General features: G+C 40.2%; 1 protein-coding gene across 1 annotated transcript; it reads right to left on the bottom strand.

Moving 5' to 3' along the window:
- Positions 1-15553: 15553 nt before the first annotated feature.
- On the bottom strand, positions 15554-16327 carry LOC139787149 (uncharacterized). The gene has a single exon (XM_071726237.1). It carries the CDS (start codon positions 16325-16327, stop codon positions 15554-15556), a length of 774 nt encoding a protein of 257 aa, XP_071582338.1.
- Between the last annotated feature and the right edge of the window lie 2947 nt (positions 16328-19274).

Raw genomic sequence — 19274 nt, 5'->3', positions numbered from 1 at the left:
TTTGGAATCGCTCTAAATGAGCTTGTAATTGCGCAGTATACGCTTATTCCGGCAAAGCCGGAAGACAATAGACGAAGGTACTTATCCGTTTTTGAAGAGGAAAGGAGATCTCATCCGAGCTAGCGCATCCTTTCTTCCTTCATGAATTAATCAAAAGCTAAACAGCTCGTCTCCGTTACATTTATTCCACTCGCCTTGAGCACGTTACTAACTCGTCTGGTTACTGGGTTCTCTCATACGAAAACGACTTCAGCCTGCCCACTCTCAACCAAGCGGTCACCTCGAGATACCAAATAGAAACTGAAAAACTCCGACCCGATCGCGAATGTTCGTTTTGTAAACAAAATCAAAACTGTTTATAGTGACGGTTCATGCAGCGCGGACACTGTTACCAGCGAGCCGCGCGCTAGCCGCCGGGATATAAGCGCAATTCGTGCTAGTGGTAGCCAGTCGCGCGCCTCGAGCTCGCGCCCTAATTTCAAACAATTACCTTTTTCAAAAAAGGTAAAAAAATGCGCTAAGTACACGCACAATATATGTTGTAAATCCAAAAATCCAACCTAAGTAGTGGCTTTATTTCTGGTAGGTAGCTTTATTTCTTTTTAACAAAATTATTATATCACAAAATTGGCGTTACCAGTAGGTATAGGAGGCGGGTTCGAGGCCACCCGTGCTCCGAGGCGGGAGCGGGGCGGGGGGGAAAACTCGAGGGCGAGGGGGGCTGGGGAAGTGGGGCTTATCAGGATTTCGGCGAGCGTGTCGGGACATGTTCTATAAACAAATATCATCTCGCGCCGATGTTTGGCCGATAGTATTTATAAACAGATATCATTTCGTCTCTGTGAAGTTGGAACCTCACTTTCAAAAATCGGAAGTTTTATCAACAGTTCCATTTGTACCCGCAATAGTTCTACAGTTCCTGATAGGTTTTAGAAATAGTTCCGTTGATTTAGTAAAAAAAAGACTTTTGAAAATATGAGGTGCTAACTTCCCCGCACACCTCATGTTTCGAAAAAATTAATTTTAACCATGATATTTTATAGTTCTCGAAGAGTTCTACAGTTCCTGATAGGTTTTAGCAATAGTTCCGGTCATTACGTATTTTTAAAAATCTGACCGCGAGCACCTCAAGTTCCCAAAAAATTGATTTTTACCATGGTATTCTATAGTTCTCGAAGAGTTCTACAGTTCCTGATAGGTGTCAGCGACAGTTCCGGCCTTTAATTATTTTTAAATAAATTTTTAATCCGACCGCTGGCACCTCATCTAGGAGAAATACGGGGTACTGACAATTCCGATTATTTTCTTCAGAGTTCTCGGCAGTTCTCACATAGTTTCAAGCATTTAAATACGTTTTGACAATAGTTCAAGCTATTTACTATTTTTAAACAATTTTTTAATTTGACCGCCGGCACCTCATCTATGAGAAATACGGGTTGCTGACAATTCCGATTGTTTTCTTCAGAGTTCTCGGCAGTTCTCACATAGTTCCAAGCATTTAAATACGTTTTGACAAGAGTTGCAGCTAGTTTTTTTTTGTAACGCGGGGAAATCCTCATGAAACATCCTCCGCTCCTCGGGGAGGGAGCAGAGGGGCATGCCGGACTCCTACCGGCTAAAACCTCCGCGGGTGGTCTACTTCAGGCGTTTGTGGGGATGCACCGGTTACAAGCAGTTGTACTACCACCGGTGCACCCCCCGCCTATAATAAACGTCCTTGGTCGGAGCCCGCGTGTGCCTAGTGTTGGCATTTACGGGCTCCGGCGCACAGTGGGGCGAATCTATCAAAAACCGGATATTGGACGAAAAAATGAAAAACGTATAATTCAAATTTTGACGAGATTTTATGTTAATATATATCCTAAACTATAAATAAATGTGCTTATAATTGATTTTATCCCTTGTTCTTTCCTCAAATGATCTGATAAAGTATGACATTTTCGTGAATACTGAAATTCTAGTAATTCGATAGGTTACTTTCTAAAGTCTCCGCCGAAAGCATAACTGCGAATATGAGTTAAATGCCTATCAGAACTTATTTATTAGGGTTCAAAAAACATATTTATTTTAGTTTTATGTTATTCGAGTACTATTATGTATTAATAAATATACACGACATATTCGACTATTAAAAAGTTCTTACTTCAATATTCAAACAGGAAGAAAATTTGTGGATTAGAATGGATTAAGGTTCGCTCTGCGCCATTTAATAGGGCAAAGTGTCTAGTTTTTGGACATATATGGTTGTTTATCCGGCTTCGTCCGGCTTTTATGAAAAAATTGACGTCGAAGTTCACTCGACATGGTCGAATAGCTCAGCGGACGCCGTTCGATCATGTCGAGTGAATATGGATGTCTATTTTCTCATAAAAGAAAGACGAAGGGGGATATATAATTTGTTTAAATATTGCTATTTTGTAATGATTAATTACATCCATATTTTATAACAATTAATTATGTCAATTAATATAATAGCGATGAGTCGAGGCTCTATTGGAAATCCAATCGTAGGGAAAGCGGGCTGCTAATTAAGAGCCGTTCGCTGTTGACGATGCGAAAGTTTTGTTAAAAATATTGTTATTAAAAATATTGTTTATTAAAAATATTGTTCGAACGTTTCGGTCCTTATTCGGACTATCTTCAGCATCTAACAAAGATCACGAGATCTAAATGTATATGAATTTGCAAAATTATTTTGTTACTTTTATAAAAAACATTTACATGCTAATATAGTGTATGGTGAGTATGTATGTAGTATAAAATTGTGGAGGCCACTCTTTCCATTTGTGACGTGGTCCTTACGGGACACGTGGCCCTTACGTGACGCGTGGTCCTTACGTGACACGTGGGCCAATCAAATTGCACCACATATGTTCTCCTCGAGGGGGGGAGGGGTCACCTCGTTTTTGTCATGTCGTCACTTTTTCTCGATCAGTAGTCTGTTAAAGACGCGTTCTGTAATTTCTTGTCAACGCCAAGTTGAGCTTATTGTTAGTTTTGATTTTTGTCGTTGCTTTATACAATTCACTTTGCGTCCTTTTCAGGATACAGTGAAAAATATATAGAATATATAAAATATATAAAAGATTATACTTTAACACGCTCGCAAAATGGAAAATTTCCGAACGAATTGTCAACTTTTTAATTGTATATGCGTGCAAATAAATTTGATTGCCAGAAAATTTTTTGCTAATCCAGAATTATCAGCTGCCATTACAGGTTTAGATAAGAATTTAATAACTCGATTTGGAGTTTTGTTGCAAGTAATCGCTAGCGGTAATAGTATTAACGTGTTGGAATTCGAATCCTATGCTTTTAGAACTGCCGAATTATTTGTATCATTATACCCATGGTACTACATGCCAGTCTCAGTCCACAAATTATTGATTCATGGCAGTGATATTATAAAATATGCTATCGTACCAATAGGACAATTATCTGAAGATGCTCTGGAAGCAAACCATAAATATTTTAGAAAATATAGAGAAAATCATTCGCGAAAAATGTCGCGAATACAAAATAATGAAGATATTTTAATAATTTGATAATTGCTTCAGATCCAATAATATCTAATTCGCGAAAAATTATGGGACATAAAAAGAAAGAATTAACTGAAGATGCAAAATGTCTATTATATTTCAGCGATAATGATGTAGATTATGATGATTAAGTTCAAGAAATATATGTGAGAAGCAAGAAAAACAGTTCCTTTTCTATTATAAAACTCACAAAAATTAAACATCCCGAGGTTTAAGACTATCATTGAAAATCAAATTAACTTTATTTTTTAACCGACTTCAAAAAATGGAGGTTCTACATTCGGCGGGTATGTATGTATGTCTATGATTTTCTTTAAAACTACTGGACGGATTTAAATGCGGTTTTCACTGTCCTATAGAGCAATTCTCCAGGAAGGTTTTAGTACATAAATATCGCGCTAGAACATCAGGGTACGGAGCAGTAAGAAAATATGCGATAATAATTATTCATATTAATTTAATGAAGCACTAAAAAAGTATAAAATAAAAAATTTTTTTAAAAATAAAACCGACTTAAAAGAAACTCTAAAAAGTATTTAAAAAATTGAAAAATCATCTATGCGCTTTATGAAAAATTGTTAATTAAATAATTTTGATTTCATACACTAAATGTATAATAATCGTACATTATTTATGTCAAATTTCAAGTCATTTCATTGAAAAATGTAGAAGTTATAAGCAAATGACCGAAAAATGAGGCGTTCGCCCCACTGTGCGGCGCCCCCAACTTACGTTGAGGACATCGTCTCTTAGCGGCGAGGAGGGACCACCACCTCCTCGTTGCACCCCCCCCTCCGGGTGTTGGTGGTGGCGATGTCAGGGCACAAGAAAACCCCGCTTGAATCCCGGCCCCCATGGTCGCAATTGATTTGCCTTAGTATACAGTCTAAGTTAACTTGAAATTAAAAATGAACATTAATAAACGCAAGTTTTTTTTTAAATTTTTTAGACAGTATGTTGAATCTAACTTTAAACTAAATGTATGATGTGGCAAATATGTAGGTATTACAAAATATTATTTTAAGTAAGTACTGATTAAGAAATGTTAGTGTGCGTGCGTGCGTGCGTGCGCGCGCGTGTGTGTGTGTGTGTGTGCGTGCGTGCGTGCGTTCGTTGCTTGCGTGCGTGCGCGCGCGCGTGTGTGTGTGTGTGTGTGTGTGTGTGTGTGTGTGTGTGTGTGTGTGTTGTATAAACTCTTATTGAGTATAAAAATAAAATATAGTAAAGTTATAAATTTGAAACAACCTAGCTTCCGAAGCGCGGATCTAGCTCGCGGCTGGTCAGGGTTCGGAGTAGGCGCGGAGGAAGACACAAGACTCGGTTAAAATAGAAAACGTAACAATGTTTATTCAATTAAGCGTAGATACATCGGTGTGATCGCTGAGATCGGCGCGAACAGAGATCGCGGAGTGCGAATATCGGATGTATGGTCGTGGCCAAAAAGGTTGTCCGACTTTTTTTTATAAGTTTTGGAACGCACTCTGTCATGTGAGAGTTGATGGTCCCTGCTCACGGCCATAACCTAAAGTTTCGCAGTGACACATTATCGGAGCAGACGGGCAGTCTATACAAGGTGTCAGAAAAGTTTAGAATACCAGAAAAAGTAAGCACGTGTATTTGACGTAAGGAACAAAGCCCGTCATAAAGAGGAAAAAGGAGAAGAGGAATATGAGCAGAGAATGGTAAGTAAAATGACCAGTGACCAATATTAGAAAAGAAATGTAAGATATATTAATAATATACCCATAAGAAAGTATAAATAGATATTTTAATACACCTGTAAAAAAGAAATTTATTAAAGTATAATTTGTTTAACCCTTTGCGGCACAGCGGGATAGAATCTATCCCACCTAGATTACCACCATTTTTTCCGTTTTTAAGCCAGTTTTTAATCGATTTTTTCGGGTTTTTTTGTAATTTCAATATCGTAACATGTCAGAGAATCTAAAATTACACGCAATTGGTGAATATTGTCACCGAATTTGTTGATATCAATAAACAAATGCTAAAAAATATCACTTTTTAAGCGAAAAATTCATTATTAGGAAAAGTATTTACCGAATTCATGTATAATATCATACATAGGGTTTTCGGGGTCGCTGATCACGAATATGACCTCAGATTTTCAAAATTCAAAATGGCGGATCCAATATGGCGGACCGAATTCGTAAAAAGTTTCTTGATCAAGCTGAAATTTGTCACTCGGGGGTTTTTGGGGTCGCTGATCACGAATATGACCTCAGATTTTCAAAATTTAAAATGGCGGATTCAATATGGCGGACCAAATTCGTAAAAAGCTTTTTGCTCAAGCTGAAATTTGTTACTCGGGGGTTTTCGGGGTCACTGATCACGAATATGACCTCAGATTTTCAAAATTTAAAATGGCGGATCCAATATGGCGGACCGAATTTGTAAAAATTTTTACCATAACCACCATTATTTTATGACATTGATCCGCTATGTTGGATCCGCCATTTTTAATTTTGAAAATCTGAGGTCATATTCGTGATCAGCGACCCCGAAAACCCCCGAATGACAAATTTCAGTTTGAGCAAGAAACTTTTTACGAATTCGGTCCGCCATATTGGATCCGCCATTTTAAATTTTGAAAATCTGAGGTCATATTCGTGATCAGCGACCCCGAAAACCCCCGAGTGACAAATTTCAGCTTGAGCAAGAAACTTTTTACGAATTCGGTCCGCCATATTGGATCCGCCATTTTGAATTTTGAAAATCTGAGGTCATATTCGTGATCAGCGACCCCGAAAACCCCCGAGTAACAAATTTCAACTTGAGCAAGAAACTTTTTACGAATTCGGTCCGCCATATTGGATCCGCCATTTTGAATTTTGAAAATCTGAGGTCATATTCGTGATCAGCGACCCCGAAAACCCCCGAGTGACAAATTTCAACTTGAGCAAGAAACTTTTTACGAATTCGGTCCGCCATATTGGATCCGCCATTTTGAATTTTGAAAATCTGAGGTCATATTCGTGATCAGCGACCCCGAAAACCCCCGAGTAACAAATTTCAGCTGTTTTCCGTGTAAAGAAAAATGTATGCTTTAAAGGGTTAAAGTAATAGATAGAATATGATGAAATCACATTAGATTTCAATGTAAATTAATAAAAGTCTTGTTAACATTAATTGAATTAAATTGAATGTAATGTAATCCTGTCATGTTCTATCTGTTATGTCAAACAGTATATTTTATTACAATTGGAAAAATAATATGCATGAATATTACAGAGGAAACAGTGGTTCGAGACGTGGAAGATAGCTTTTAGTCAACGATGGACGCAGGTATGATGATAATTAATGTTTAAAACAACATTTTTACACAACACTAATGAAGAATTTGTCAGCATAATTAAGAATTGAGAGATTAAATTAAATTAAAATAACTTCAATTAAATTGTCATATGTCTGCTTGTAGGTAAAAGGGGAGGCAGCGTTAAACAGAGGTAAAAGAAGAATACTTAATGGGATTTGTGGGAAAGTTGGAGCTTGCTGTGAAAAAATGTAAGAATCTTCATAAAACTGAAAATCTGCACTTGGAGATGAGAGAAAAAATGAGGGATTCGAAGAACTTGCCGAAGGAGAAGGAAATACGCAATATTAAACAATTAAGAGGTATGAAAAATCAACAAATTCAATAACAAGGTAAGCTGCTGAACTGATAAAATTTCTCTTGCATTGAGAAATTGTAGTGTATCATATTGCAAAATTGTTAACAAACTAAATCAATTCCTGTTTTAAACCTTTAGGAAAATGAAAAAACTACGCCTAACAGGTGAAGACATCACATAAATACGACAAAATAACAAAGCCAGGCTGCGTTCACAAATTGTGGAAGAATATATACGATTAAGAGGACGATAAGTATAGGCATATATCCACGCGGTAAAATTTTTTATATAAAAATATATAAAAACAAAAACATATATATAAATATATCTACTATCTACTATCTACTATCTAGCGAAACCACTGCCAAGGGAACGGGCTTGGAAAAATTAGCGGGGAAAGAAGACCCTGTTGAGCTTGACTCTAGTCTGGCATAAATTATATATATTTATATATGTTTTTATATGTTTTTTATGTTAATTATATATAACAACTGTTACATTTATACATATATGATTATATATGGGCAATTTTTTTCTCATTACCTCAAACTTCATATATTATAAAAAATGCAATGCGAAAATGATCTTTTTAATCATTTTTAGATTCTTCTTTTTATTTTTTTTTTTCTTTAATATATATTATAGAAGAGACAAAAACATGTATGGACATATTTGATATATTTAATTATAATATATATATATATATATATATATATATATGTATGTATATGTATATAATTTTTTTTACCCGGCATTAAAAAAATATGTATACGATTATCCATTGAAATAATGTGCAATAACAGATTTGTCCAATATTTGCAGAGTTACTTGGATAAATTATACTAATAGGTTGTGGTGATGCAATATCAACGAAGTATTGAAGATAAAAACCGGCGATCGCTCAACGTTGGAGAAAGGAAGTGGGATACAATTTCCGATTTCGAATCCAGTATGCAATTTAAAGATCATTTATTATTGAAGGTATACATATTAACAATAATAAAACAAAGGGCTTGCGAACCAGCAGGTTGTTTATGCTATCGTGTATATTTCAAACAAAATAAGGACAAACGTTTCGGCCATAACTGTGGCCTTCTTCAGTGTATCAACTAGTCGTTAAAATTTAAAACATCCCCCCTTTTTACAATAATAAAAACGCCATTCGCTTACAAAAATCAGATTAATCAACTAGTCGTTAAAATTTAAAACATCCCCCCTTTTACAATAATAAAAACGCCATTCGCTTACAAAAATCAGATTAACGCATCTTCTTCCATTAATTCAAACGCCAGTTGAATTATTAACCAGTGACCTGCAATGTGGGGACATGGTAGAGACGGATTCGTTCTCGATTGACTCAGGGAAGGCTCAAATCAAGTACTAGACACGATGATACGTCGACGAGCTGTGATCGGACTTGAGACGACGATTGCATTGACGATGTAAGCGAATGGCGTTTGAATTAATGGAAGAGGATGCGTTAATCTGATTTTTGTAAGCGAATGGCGTTTTTATTATTGTAAAAGGGAGGAAGTTTTAAATTTTAACGACTAGTTGATTAATCTGATTTTTGTAAGCGAATGGCGTTTTTATTATTGTAAAAAGGGGGGATGTTTTAAATTTTAACGACTAGTTGATACACTGAAGAAGGCCACAGTTATGGCCGAAACGTTTGTCCTTATTTTGTTTGAAATATACACGATAGCATAAACAACCCGCTGGTTCGCAAGCCCTTTGTTTTATTATTGTTATTCCAAGCGAACACTATATACTAATTGTTTATACATATTAAGTAAAAGTATCTGTGCGATTATCCATTCAAATAATGTGCATTTACATATTTATCCAATACTTTACTTGCAGATAAATAACTTTGACAAAGGATGAATTACGTTGGGACACAGGATGGATTTACATTAGTTCATCACAAGAAATTCTGATATATGTGAGTGTATAAGGTATCTACTTAATTGTTACGCCGATTGCACGATGTGTATTTTTATACGCCGCAAGAGTATAAGTGACTTCCCCCGATAGGAAAAGATTTATAAGATGATATGACGAAATTTGAATGAAATTGGGAATGCTGCAATTATATGTCTCGATATTAATTTGCAACAATACTAGTAGAAATTGAGACCTTTGTGCAAATATTGATACATATTTGCACAATTTATTTATAAATAGTATTTCAGCAAGACAGCAGCGTTATGAAGAACCATCTTAGCGCAATAATTGTCCAATTGTAAATGATAATATTTGAGTAATTTTCCTATCGGGGATCCTTCAAAGGAGCAACGGATGGCTTTCGCTTTGTTCACTATGCGCAGCATTCATTCAGCATTCACTTTCCTCATTCACACACACACATACACTTTTAATTATATTGCAATAACAATTATATTTACAAATTATATAACTGTTACTGTAATATAATTAATTCAATCACTCATCGAGAATTGTTCACTTTGCAGTCATGCAACATTTATACATCACCATGCATTTATAGAGAGTAATGGAGGCGTCACTCAATATCGCGTGACGCTTCCATTACTGTCAATTACGCAATTCATTCTTCGGGGCATTGACCGCACTAAATTTTCAAAAAATTTTGGCCTTGCGCGGAGACTCTCTCATTTTTCCACAACATATTGTGCAAAAGCCTCTCGTGTCCGTGGAATTTGAGGGTCCCACTCTTGCACCATAATGCCCCAAACATGTTCGATAACATTTAAATCAGGGGATTTGGCTGGCCAGTTCAACGTCCTGAGGTTGTTCAGCCAGCCAATCCTGGACAATTCTCGCTCGATGCACTCCTGAATTGTCTTGAACGAAATTCACGTACGGTCTGCCAGGAAAAGTCTCCGCGACGTATGGCATCATCACATTAGATAATATGTGGATGTATTCTTCGCCGTTCATGTGTGGTGTTGTGCGAACAAGCGGCCCAGGGCCTTGCGAAGTCATACATCCCCAAAAACTTAATGTGATGCGTCCACTTCGTGCGCGAAAACGAACATTTTCCTCCGCATACCTCGTTCCTCTCGTTCTCCACAATGTCACTCTACCAGACTCGTCAGTCGAAAATACCTTCTTATCTGAAAAGATGGTATACATCCATTCTTCCTCCCATCCCAAGTGTTCCCTTGCGAAAGCCAGCCGTTGCTCCTTGTGCCGATGAGAGAAAACTTCTCTTTGTGCGGGAATCCGGTGATGATAACCGGCATTGTGCAAACGGCGCCGCACAGTACGATCTGAGCAAGTTAGATCGACATTTAGTCGGATTTGTCGCGACGAATTGAAGCCAGATTGTTGAATGACATTCAATATTCCCTGGTCTTCCTCAGCATTTGTTCCTCTCGGTCGTCCAGGTATCGGGGACGGGATGACATGTCCCAATGTGTCGTATCTTCTCAAAATTCGATGAACTGAACGTTCCTGTAATAAAAGCGCATGTTCCTGAAGATGCTATGTATGCATTCAGAACGAACTCTGTATACATTTCTTTTATTTTATATATTTTTTAATTACAAAGAAAGATACGCGCACGCTTGTGTGCAATTTTTGAATCGATGACTTTAGGCATGAAAGTGTCTAAACAACGTTTTTTCGGTGATTTATTTTTATCTCGAGCAATACTTACATTTATATTCAAATGGGCTGATATGTCTGTCGGATCCATGCCACTTTCCCTCAACGCTATTATCTGTCCTCTCTTAAATTGGCTTATGGGACCAGGCATTTTGTTCTTCAATTAATTTTACTTTATTATATATTATATATTTATATATTATATATATATATATGGGGCATTCTTTCTCAACGAGAGACCCCCCGCCCCCAAAGTTGGTTTTGACGTAAAGAGTTCTAATATGGCTTAAAATTTAGGTAATTATATCTACTTTTAAATGCAAAGTGGCAAAATAAAAAATTCAATATGGCCGATCCAATATGGCGGACAATGTACATAAAATTGCTTAAATTCGCTTGAAACTCGTTACTCGGGGGTTTTTGGTGTCGCTGAACACGAATCTGACATTAGATTTTCAAAATTCAAAATGGCGGATCCAATATGGTGGACGATTTTTTAAAATTATATTGAATTCACATGAAAATTTTTACACGGGCGTTTTAAGGTGATTGAATAGAAATGTGACATAAGATATTCAAAATTGAAACAAAAGCGGATCCAACACAATGTTCCCAAAGCCTAATAAATAGCAAAACAAGTTTTCAGTCCAATAAGCAAAGGCAAAGCAATATGAAAGTTCAGGCAATGAAGGCAAGACTAGTTAAGGTTCCAACTAGTAAAAGTACGACACGGTGAATCTCAATGGATGCAAAGTTTTTACCAGTAAGGAGATGGTTGTCCAACCGCAAAGGTAATGAACTGAAGATCCATAGGTGCACAAGCAAAATGACCGCTTCGATCGAGAGTCAAGAGTTTAATGTACAGGCAAGTTAAAAATTGAATAATATTTTATATCTATTTAATAGGTCTAATATTCCCAACAAGGAAGCATTTTTTTTTTACATATTGTTTATGTTAATAACCGATTTCTTATTATTCTCCATCTATGCGCAACGTATTTACCGCATGTACTACGTTTACGCGAGCGTTACTTTTGTAGTAACTTACATAATTCACTCGTTTACGCAGAGTAAATATCGTAAGTTACTCAAAATTTCCTTTACGCGAAGGAATTATCGAAAGTTACTACAGAAGTAACGCTCGCGTAAACGTAGTATATAGTACGAGATCCGGCCGCGTGATTTATACGTTTATCTTATTTTATCGAATGCGATTTTAATGGAAGATTACATATCAGGTCATACATCGCGGCCGGTGTGCCTAGCAAATCTTGCCGCAAGTACCTCAATTAAATATATCTGTATTAATTAAATTTTTAAGACAACTTCGTTCATTTGTTTGCGAAGTAAAGAAGCGTCATCTGAAAGAGAGTGATCTAAAAACTGAAAAAAATAGGTTCCCACCTCTCAGTCTGCCGCAACCTCCTGGAAGCCAGATGCCAAAAGGTTCTTTTTGTTAATATATCAACGTTCATCGTGTATCGAGACAATTTTACACAAATTGAAGCTAAATTTTCCTCTATCATACTCCAAATCATCAGAATATCATTCGCGTTTCAGAACTTTCATTCATCGACACGCGCAATACATCTTCGACTTTCAACGGCGTTGGGTACCCAACGAACCACGTTGGTTTCAAAAAACCATCTAATACCAACCGCAATCTTCAGCGCGTAATTTAATACAACACGCGATCTGTAGCATTTGCCACATCGAATTTACAAAAATTGCGCGTGTCGATAAATGAAAGATCTGAAAACGCGAATGATAATTCTGATGATTTGGAGTATGATGTGCGAGTTCAGACGAGTCGGAAGACGAATGAGCGGCGGAATTTTATTTATAAAGGAATTTTTGAAAACTTGTTTAGGAACTATTGTAATATTAAAGAAATTCAAGGAAATTGCTGTGATTATATCCATTGTAACACATTGTAAGATTGAAGAGCTCGCGCAGGCGAGAGCGAGTCATTCAAATGCTAGCAACCACTAGTTGCGGCAGCTTTTACGCAGGCAACCATATTCCATCGTGTAGAGGAAAATTTAGCTTCAATTTGTGTAAAAATTGTCTCGATACACGATGAACGTTGATAATTAACAAAAAAGAACTTTTTGCATCTGGCTGCCAGGAGGTTGCGGCAGACTGAGAGGTGGAAACCTATTTTTTCAATTTTTTAGATCACTCTCTTTCAGATGACGCTTCATTTACTTCGCAAACAAATGAACGAAGTTGTCTTAAAAAATTTAATAATACAGATCTAATTGAGGGTACTTGCGACAAGATTTTGCTAGGCACACCGGCCGCGATGTATGACCTGATATGTATCTTCCATTAAAATCGCATTTCGATAAAATAACAGATAACGTATAAATCACGCGGCCGGATTTGTACTATATTACTACGTTTACGCGAGCGTTACTTCTGTAGTAACTTTCGATAATTCCTTCGCGTAAAGGAAATTTTGTAGTAACTTACGATAATTTACTCTGCGTAAACGAGTGAATTATTGTAAGTTACTACAAAAGTAACGCTCGCGTAAACGTAGTACATGCGGTAAATACGTTGCGCATAGATGGAGAATAATACGAAATCGTGTTATTAAATAAAATATACGTATGTAAAAAAAAATGCGTAAGATAGTTGGATATATTAGAAAAGTATGTACATACGACATACGTTATTGATTCACAGTTTTTAACTTGCCTGTACATCACCTCGGACTCGTCGATCGAAGCGGCGATTCAAGCTGGTGTCACCTATGGATCGTTCGGTTCATTACAGTTGCGGTCGGTAACTCATCTCCTTGGAAACAAAGTTGGTGCATCCATTAAGATTCACCCGGTATATATATATATTATATAATACTATATATATGATATATATATTATATATTATATAATATAATATATTATAATATATTATTGCTCGGGGGATGCGTAAGACCGTTCCCAGATTTGCGATTGTCCGCGAGATTTTAGGTTCGAAGGACCAGAGGAGGGGTATCCCGTCTCCTCAAAGCGAAATGAAAGCGATAGACAACGAGAAAAGATATAACGAAAGGCGACTCACCGTTCGGGGGGTGCCGCCGTCTCCTGGAGGATCTCTCGTGCAAGCTCGTGGACACGTGCAGTAAGCGCAGGCGAGGCACAGGCAGCAGGCAAGGCAGCAGGCTAACAAGGTAGGCAGAGCAGCAAGCAAACGGCGAGGCAAGCAGGGCAAGGCAGCAGGCAAGCAGGCAGAGAACAGGCGATCTCTCCGAGGAGCGAAACTTCTAGAGCTCTCGGGTCCGTATTGGTAGTTGAGTGTGTTCATCCCGACGGATGGACGATGAGCGAGTGTGTGTCGGAGCTCGCGCTCTGGAACAGTGTCGCACGCGAGTACTTGCTCTTCTTCGGCGGGTGCCCTCGTGGGGTGAACGGGGGCAGCACCGATTGGTGAGTCGCGGGGATATCGATTAACGCGGGATCGATCGCGATCCGCCGACGTCTCGCGCGAGTCGCCGAAATACGTAACGCGGGATATTTGTAACCTACTATATACTATATACGAGATGTTATTTAACGAGATTAAACTAACGATTATAACTAACGATCACATATGTATACAATTTGGCGAGCGCCCAAACATGCCGCCCACCAAAATACAGCGTGTTGTATTTTATTACGCGGGTGAGGGCGCCGGTGGAACAGTGCCCATTGGTAGGGGCACAATTTACCAGGGGACGTACGATTGAGCCATCCGCCACCGCCCCCTGGCGACCACGCGAGACGCCATCGCTAACCGGGTGTAGCGCCTACGCGTCCACGTTTCCAACGCAAAGGGGACATTTGGCGCCTTGATGAGGACCAACGAGCCGACAGCGATCTGATTGATCGAGTTCCACCATTTGGGACGCTGCTGTAGCGTATTGAGGTACTCATGGTGCCAGCGCTTCCAGAAATCCTGGTGGATTCGTTGTATGAGCTGCCATCGACTCAAACGATTAATTTGCAGCGGAGTCACGTCGTGCGTGGGAACGGATACCAGGGGCTCCATCGTGAGGAAATGGCCCGAGACAGTACTTCGAGATCTGAAGGACCGGTGCTCACAGGGCAGAGGGGTCGGGAATTCAAGACGGCCTCGATTTGCGCGAGAACTGTAGTAAACTCCTCGATTGACAAGACTTGAACCCCCACCACCCGTCGCAGGTGGGTTTTGAAGGATTTAAAGCCCGACTCCCAGAGGCCCCCGAAGGGGGCGCGGAGGGAGGATTGAACGTCCATTTGATCGTCTCCCGCTCCGCCGCGAGGCTCATGTGCCCCTCGAGTTCGCGCGCGGCTCCCACGAAATTGGTGCCGCAGTCACTGTAGAGGAGTGAGCAGCGGCCGCGAAAGACGTATTCAAGATGAACAGCTTTGATCGCAAAACAAACGAATATACAGACATAGGTTGGAACGATGAGACTCCACGCGCTCGGGAGTAACCAACGAGATGGTCCCGCAAAATCGACGCCGGTAATCGAGAATAGCTTGACCTGACTAACGCGGTCGGTCGGTAACAGCGCGGTGTACGCCAAGGATCAAAATCTCTGAGCCAACAAATATTGCATGGTACGTCTGCCCGGATGTAGGTGAGCGCGGTGCATTTGTTCGATCACGAGCTCCGTGAGTCTATGTTTGTTCGGTAGTAAGGCAGGGGTTTATTCTCGTATGGCCAGAAACCGACTGCACGAGTCTCCCGCCCCCCATAGGACGCCCGAGGGATCGAGGAAGGGAGCAAGCTGGAGGAGAGACTTAGGGATCCCTTTCCCGATCCTCAGTCGTCTATCTCGTCTCGAAATGCATCCGCTTGTACGACTTTGACTATAACTAATAGCGCGGCCTGCATCTCGAGTCGATCAATGGCCAGAGTCGTGTGAGCCGACTTGGCACGAAAGCGACTTACGAACCTTAGAAGGTACGCGATTACTCTACAAATTTTGTCCTGCGACGAGAATTTATTTAACAACGAATATACCGCGTTGGGCGTATCGAGCGCGACAAGAGATGTGACTTTTTTTTCCTCGATAGGAAGGACGACTAGCTGAGGTAAAGGTTCAACTCGAGGTTCGAAGCGCACGAGCCACTCGGGGCCCGTCCACCACATCGAATTAGCCACCAGATCGCGGGGATAAAGTCCGCGGGAGCAATGATCCGCCGGATTGGTCTCCGTATCGACGTGGCCCCAGGATGAGACCGGTACCTTCTCTTGAATGAGAGCAACGCGGTTGCGAACAAACGTCTTCCACCTATGTGGAGACGAGCGAATCCAGGCAAGGACCACCTCGGCATCCGACCATGCATACTCAGCATCGATTCCGAGGTGTCCCTGAAGGACTTGACGAACGTAAGCGATGAGCTTCGAAAGAAGCAAAGCTGCACAGAGCTCTAAACGGGGAATCGTGACAGGCCGAAGCGGCGCCACTTTAGATTTAGCGCAGAGTAGGCGAATGACCACACCATCCCGGGTGACAAAACGTAAATAAATCACGGCTCCGTAGCCCAATTCACTGGCTTCGCAAAAGCCATGAATCTCACAAACGAACGACATTGCGTGTGTCAAACGTGCGAGGGATGCGAAGCGAAGCTAACGTGTCGATTTCCGCCTGAAACCGATCCCAGCAGCGACGAATATCTGCGGGAGGCTCGTCATCCCATTCCAGTTTAAGGTCCATAGACGTTGGATGAAACACTTCGCGGTAAACGTGAGAGGAGCAGTAATCCTAAAAGGTCGAAAATACGCGCCCCTCCACAGGAATAGTACGTTTAGTGCATCTGCGATCCAACGGATTAACCTGGAATCCGAAACTATCGGATTGTGAGTACCACCGAAGGCCCAGGACTTAAGAGATTGATCTTCGCTCGATTCAAACGATAACTCGGATGGGTTACATAACTGCGGGTCGAGTCCATCAACGCGGCAGGATGGCTGCTCGCCCAATTTCTGAGTTCGAAGCCGGCGCTTCGGAGAAGCGATAACAACTGATCTCGAAGCGCGCGAGCCTGCTCCACCGTACGAACACTAACCACGACGTCATCCACGTAAAGCGCCTCGAATAATGCGGCGAACGCTAAAGGATATTCTTCCCGATATAGAGTCGCGAGCTGGAGCAAGCAATAGATCGCCAGGAACGGTGAACAGTTGAGCCGAAAGTAACTGTCTTGAGAATGTAATCCAGGATAGGATCCGATTCCGAAAACCGCCAGACAATGCGTTGGTAGTCGCATTGCTCCGGGTTTATCCATACTTGGCGAAACATCTGTTTCACGTCCGCAGTGAGATTTGGTGGTAGTGCTATCGAGTTTGTACACGCCGTGGTGAGACAAATAATAAATATGACTATCCGACGGGAATGGATCACGATTACTTCCATATGACCGCTATCGAGATAGTCTTGCATGAATTTATTGTAACCGATTCTATACTCTGGGTTCGATTTGAAGCGACGTTCAAGCGCGCGGAGACGACTAACAGCTATAGAACGCGAGTCGACGAATGTAGGAGGATCCGACGCGAATGGATACGAAACCACGAAACGGCCCGAGTGGTCACGATATGTGGTCTTGGCGAAGATCTCTTGGCAACGCCGATCTTCTTCTGAACAAGGAGCGTGTTCCGGCACCTCATCTAATTGCCAAAGGTTGCTCACGGATCTCTCGATCGACTCGAGGGTGGTAGCGAACGAGCGCAGGGGTGCCGATTGCACCGTTGAGGATACCGCACCTGTCAGTACCCAACCGAATATCGTATTGAAAGCGTCAGTTCTCCCTCCCCTCCCTTACGGCGGCCGTCGCGCAACACAGATAAAACGATTCAGCTCCCAAAAGAATGTCAATATTACCGGGCACACAATACTCGGGATCCGCGAGCGGCAATCCTTTTAAATGATTCCACGACCGGACTCGACTTTATCACTAGGCAACGGCGAAGTTATACGCGAGAGGACCGTAGCCTCAATGGAGAAACGAGTATCGTGCCGACCTCGCGCACGAATTACAAAGGAGGTGAGGCCCTTCGTTGTAGCCGCCTTACAAGGGAACGGTCGGAAGTGTCCCTACCCGATTTGGATGCGCTTTGGTATGTTGTCGAGCATCAAAAAACATTAGACACGGTTTTTTTTTTGCTGCTTATCTCGACGTTTAGGGGTTGAAACAACCCCTAAAAAATAACGACCGATTTGGATGCGCTTTGGATATGTTGTCGAGCATCAAAAAACATTAGACACGGGTTTTTTTTGCTGGTTATCTCGACGTTTAGGGGTTGAAACAACCCCTAAAAATAACGGATTTTATAGTTTTTAGCGAATATCTTCGAAAAATAAGGCGTATGAAAAAAAGTTTGGTACAAAAGGTTTATGGCTTTTTTGCTCTTTACAATGGCGTAATCAGATTTTTCAAATTTGTCACATTTTTAATTTAACCCCACTCCCACCTATTATTTTTGCCAATATAACAATTTTTCCAACGCAAATTTAAGAGCGTCAATGCCAAATACATCCATGTGTATTTTATTATGATACCATTATTAGATTTTTGGCAAGACGAGATAATATGTGGTATAGGCGTCGCGCTGTAGGTAGGTGTTGCGTTATTTCTGTTCAGTTGCGCTGTGCGCTTAAAAATTTCCATTCAACTCCTATACGACGAAAGCGATGATTTGCAAAGTCCAGCGCAGGCAAGAAAAGATATAACGTCATCCGAAGTTCAAATGGCGCGTGGCGAAACGTGTTTATAAATACGCGCCGAATTGTGAGATCACAATGAATATATATTGTTGTGCGCTCACAATTTACAATTCGGCGGTATTTATAATGTCGAGTGCGACACCGTCTATTGGACTCTCGAAATGCGTTAATCTTTGCCTCTGCTTGGACTTTGCATCGCATTTTCGGTCGTATCCCGGAGTGAAATGGAAATTTTTAAGCGTACGGCGCAACTGAACAGAAATAAACGCAACTCCTACCTACAGGGCGACGCCTATACACATATCATCTCGTCTTGCCAAAATCTAATAATGGTATCATAATAAAAATACACATGGATGTATTTGGCATTTGACGCTCTTAAATTTGCGTTGAAAAAATTGTTATATTTGGCAAAAATAATAGGTGGGAGTGGGGTTAAATTAAAAAATGTGACAAATTTGAAAAATCTGATTACGCCATGTTGTAAAGAGCACAAAAAGCCATAAACCTTTTGTACCAAACTTTTTTTCATACGCCTTATATTTTCGAAGATATTCGCTAAAAACTATAAAATCGTTATTTTTTAGGGGTTGTTTCAACCCCTAAACGTCGAGATAACCAGCAAAAAAAAAACGTGTCTAATGTTTTTTGATGCTCGGACAACATATCCAAAGCGCATCCAAATCGGTCGTTATTTTTTAGGGTTGTTTCAACCCCTAAACGTCGAGATAAGCAGCAAAAAAAACCCGTGTCTAATGTTTTTGATGCTCTACAACATATCCAAAGCGCATCCAAAATCGGGTAGTTATTTTT

The sequence above is a fragment of the Temnothorax nylanderi genome, unplaced genomic scaffold (assembly GCF_030848795.1).
Source record: "Temnothorax nylanderi isolate EJ_2023f unplaced genomic scaffold, tnyl_v1.0 TNYL_tig1301_pilon, whole genome shotgun sequence".
Lineage (NCBI taxonomy): Eukaryota > Metazoa > Arthropoda > Insecta > Hymenoptera > Formicidae > Temnothorax > Temnothorax nylanderi.
This window is presented reverse-complemented; position numbering and strand designations above follow the sequence as displayed.